At 49.8% G+C, this 4,393-nt stretch overlaps 1 protein-coding gene across 1 annotated transcript; it reads right to left on the reverse strand.

Moving 5' to 3' along the window:
• Positions 1-2,270: 2,270 nt before the first annotated feature.
• On the reverse strand, positions 2,271-3,668 carry FIBRA_08960 (uncharacterized protein; the record flags this gene model as incomplete). Its single annotated transcript, XM_012330568.1, has 2 exons — positions 2,271-2,669; positions 2,727-3,668. The coding sequence occupies 2 exons, from the start codon at positions 3,666-3,668 to the stop codon at positions 2,271-2,273; spliced, it is 1,341 nt and encodes a 446-aa protein (XP_012185958.1).
• Positions 3,669-4,393: the final 725 nt, after the last annotated feature.

The raw sequence follows: 4,393 nt of genomic DNA on the forward strand, positions 1-4,393 counted from the left end.
CGAAGTCGAGCCCCCGGAATAAAGCCGCCACCGAAAGATCCCAATCGGATTGTTGTGAGATCGCGAGGCTTCGAAGATGTTGAAGGGCGGGCCTTGCTCGAGGGTGTTCTTGTGTCGAGGTATTGCAGTCGTTCCTGAAGTCGTAAACTTAGATATCACGGCCTCATTTTCTGATTGAGCGCCTTCTCGATAGCTGTGTTTTGAATTAATACCAATGCTCCCTTCTTGAAATCAAAATCTCAAATCGTAGCTGCGTGATCGGTCTCGAATTGCTGTGCTGCGGCTCAGCGTGCTTCATACACCTTCGAGTGTAGCTTGGAGATTTGTTTGACGCGTTTCTGTAGCGCGATCGCTCGTCAGGCTATAAGGTCTGTAGTCGAAAGCATTGAGAAGGGCGGCGGCTGTATATAGGTCGCTTCAAGGATGTCTAGAGGTATTATCAGGTGGGTCCCGGTGACTGCGAAGTACGGCGAACAGCCCATTCTGTGCCTAATCGTGATGCGTTCCGACCAGAAGACCGAGTAAGCGACCTGTGACCATTTGTTCTGCTCACTGTCGGCTGCTTTGTATAAGGCCTGCCTGACATCGAAGTGGGGTCGTTCAACGAGTCCATTCATGCCGGAATTGTAACTGCTAATTCAAATATGGTTAATATTGTACTTCGTCGAGAGGTAGTACGCGGCTTTTATGAACGGGGCACCATTGTTGGTTACGATTTCGGTGAGGGCACCCCATCGACATAGGAAGTCTTCGAATATCCATTCCGCGATGGCCTTCGATGTTTCGTTCCGAAGCATTCTAAACTCGGGATATTGTGTCAGCGAACATTGACCTTGTACGAGATACTTATATCCGCCCAAAGCTGGCATGTGCATCGTGTCGATGTGTACTTTCACAAAGATTGGAGCTGGTGTCACGACAACTGGAGGTATTAGGATCTGTCAGACCTGTCTTTGCTGGCAGAGGTGACAACTTCGTACAAACCATGCGATATCGGTGTTGTGGTTTGGCCACCAAAATCGCTCGGAGACCAGTGATCGGGTTGCAAAGATGCCTCAATGGCCCACCTTGTCGTGGCACTTGCAGAGGATTCGAAGGCGGTCGGCTTTTCCTATCACAAGTTTGTGCACTCCGTGGGTGTCTTTGCGCCATAGCATTTTACCGTCGAGGAAGAAGTGTAGGCAGAACTTGATAAATCCTTCGTACGCACTATTGCTGAGGCCGGGTGGTCGTACCAGAGTTCGGAGGAATTGTTGAACAGCTTTGAGCTTCTCGTCGGCGCTGTGCAGTGCGCTCGATCTCAGAACGATGCTGTAGTCATCCTCCTCCCCATTGAAATTTTGACTGCCCTCGGTCAGCTCGTACGTGGAGACAGTTCAGAGCCACGCAGATGGAGGGGTCTGTACCTGGTGAATAAACGAGTGTAAGTTATCAATCCAATCATCGAAGTTGTCATCGTCGTCGTCGATGTCACCCAGTTGGCGCAGTCTCCTCGAGAGACTGTCAGGCCCATGCATCGTCCCAGGAACGTGGACAAGTGTGAAATGAAACGTTAAAATGGAAACAATCCACCAATTGACACTCGCACTGGGCGCGATGTCGGGATTTGCGAGCATACCCTTGATATACCTAGCATCGACCTCAATCACCAAGTTCTGAATGCTGATCAAATACAAACAAAGGGTTCGGAGCACTCAAAAAAGGCCGTAAATCTCAAGCTTCGGTTGTGAGAATCGCCATTCCCGATTGTTAAGCATAATCAAACCAAATCGGCTATAATATCAGAGTCGGGTGTTGGCCTTGTCGGTCTGGCAAAGGTGATATCCAACGGTGATATACAAAGTGTCAACCGCCATAATGACTGGAGCTGTGGAGTCGTAGTTGATCACACGCAGCGCTGGTGAGTTGAGCAATGCGTCCTTGAGATCCTGTTGGGAAGCTAATTGCTCGGGACCGAACTCGAAGTCCGCATCCTTTCGCGTTAGTCAAACGAGGGGTTCTGCATGATGCGCGAAGTTACGAATTAATATACGTACGACTCCGATGATTCCAAGAAATGCTCGAACGTCGGAGAGTGTCTCGCAGGGTCCCCAGTTTCGGATAACTGCGACTCAAGACTCATTGGGTAGCCGTCCCTCTGGCGTGCATCAATGCCCGACCACCATGATTTCCCGCACAATCAGGACACTCTTCGGTCCCGAGAAGGTGCCACCAGTGTAGCGCATCCGAGTAACCACTTGATTGAGGTTCTCGAAGTGCTCCCATACGAATCAATGAATCCCGTTGTTCTCGAGGAGTCGTTTGCCTCCGTAATCCGTCTCAGGGCCTTTGATTGGAACATCGTCGATGTACGGGATCGTAATTTTGGGAATCTCGGGCTGCAGGATGTAAGTGACGTCTTTATAGAAGATTGGAACTGAGTTTGTCCAGCCCATTGGCAACATTCGTAGGCAAAGCGCACTGTATGGCAACTGAAACGTGGTGAGGTCTCTCGATTTCTCCGCTATAAGGTGTTCGTCATAGCCTACGAACAGGTCAAGCATTCCCCCGCAGGGTCGGCCGCCAAACTGTTTGGTGAGATGTTCGGGTGTCGGAGGAACTCCCGAATGTTGAATTATGACTGCGTTAAGGGGTTTGAGACTGTGAACAATGCGAAGTACTTTACCATCCTTTTTAACCACGCAAAACCATCTTGATCAATATGACGAGTTTGAGGGTTCGTATACCCCTGTGTCGAGCTTTCGCTTCACCTGTGTGCAGACCTCGTTGTATAGTCCGGGAGGAATCGGGATGTTCTGTTGGACCCAAGGCGTGTGCGGAACCACTGGAATCTCGACTGGGGGGAAGTAAGCTGGTTTAAAACAGCCTCTCTCATTATCGGTCCACGCGAAGGCGTCGTTGTGTAGTGACATGAAGTGATGGATGAGCTCGCGCTCGGCCAGCAGAAGAAAGTCCCCGCCGTGCAATTTGTCGGACATTTGTTTCCGCTCCTCGGTGTATCGGCCGGTAGGCATGAACGGTGGCGGGTGCTTCGAGAGTGTCGGCATAGTCTCCAGGGGATCGCCCTTGATGTCGCGACAAATATGAAACTGTTTGTTGACGGCCTCGAGGACTGGCCGAGTCTTCAAGGCCACTGGTTTATACTTCTTCTTTGTGCCTGCAAATGATTCGTATATCGGTTCTTTGTCTTCATTGTTGCTGTCGTCATCTACGGGCATCAATTCTGGTAAGTCCAAATCAAACGAAACGGTATCGTAGGAGTTCTGGGATTTTATCGGGGCATTTACGAGGTTCGGAGAAGAAATCGACGAAATATCGTAAGGCGAAACAGAAGGAGAAAATGACGATTTTGAGGTTGCACTAGGTGCTTGTGAGGAAACAGAGATACTATGAGGAACTACTGGCCGAGACTCGGGAATCGGGAAATCAGCGGCTGCTAGAAAGCTCGAAGCCCAAGTTGCAGCATCGGTGGATGCGCTCGAGGTATTCGAGGCGTCTTTAGTGTACAGAGACTGTAAGTAAGGAAAAACATTATCACATGCAGAGAGATAGAGAGTAGGAATAGTCTGTTCATTCTGAATCGAGGGTATTGGGGCGTACAAAGTTATATGAGGATCCCTGGTGTCGTCATACTCGATTACCACCGCCACTTCGCCTTGATCGTTCATCAAGTCCTTGAAGCACGAAAACCCTCTTGTTCGCCCATGAATCGGGGCTTGCCTCGGGGCTTCGTTGGGATGGTTGTAGTTTTGCCTGAATTTGGGCAGATGAGGGTGATCGTTTGATCTTCATTGCCAAAGTTTTTCACGATGCTCTGTGTGAGGATGTTGAAGGGTCGTCCGAGGAGAATGTCGTAAGCTGCGTTGCGAATGACATGAGCCAAGGGACTGGTCCATGGTCCCGTTTGCTGATTGCATGTTTAGCTTGATTGAAGGGTCGTAGGCTAGTCCGAGTGCATGGCATATCTCTTGCGACATAGCGATGATCTGCGAACCAGGATCGACAATGCATTCGACATGCTGCTGGTTGTCGATTAATGCTTCAATGCAATGGATGGCGTTCAATTCCTTCGCAACTGTGAGATTAGCTCCAAGCACCCCATTCGGAAGGCACTTTAGATAGCTCTTGTAGGGATCGGGTAGAATAGTAGCGTTGGGACTTAGCAGATCTCCATGACAAGTGAGCGAATGTACGTCGATCTTCGAGACCGTTTCGTCGGGAACCTCCTTGATTCAAGCGGATAGGAAGGCCTGCGGCTTGTGCTGTACACGTCGAGGGGTCACCAGGTCGCAATATTTCAATCGTAAGTCGGGCGAGATAGAAAGTAATTCCTCCGGTGACAACTGTTAAGGGACCTAATGACTGAGGATCAGGAGTTCAACTGTTAAACTGT

Source organism: Fibroporia radiculosa (assembly GCF_000313525.1).
Source record: "Fibroporia radiculosa TFFH 294 genomic supercontigs, scaffold5292, whole genome shotgun sequence".
Taxonomy (NCBI): Eukaryota; Fungi; Basidiomycota; class Agaricomycetes; order Polyporales; family Fibroporiaceae; genus Fibroporia; species Fibroporia radiculosa.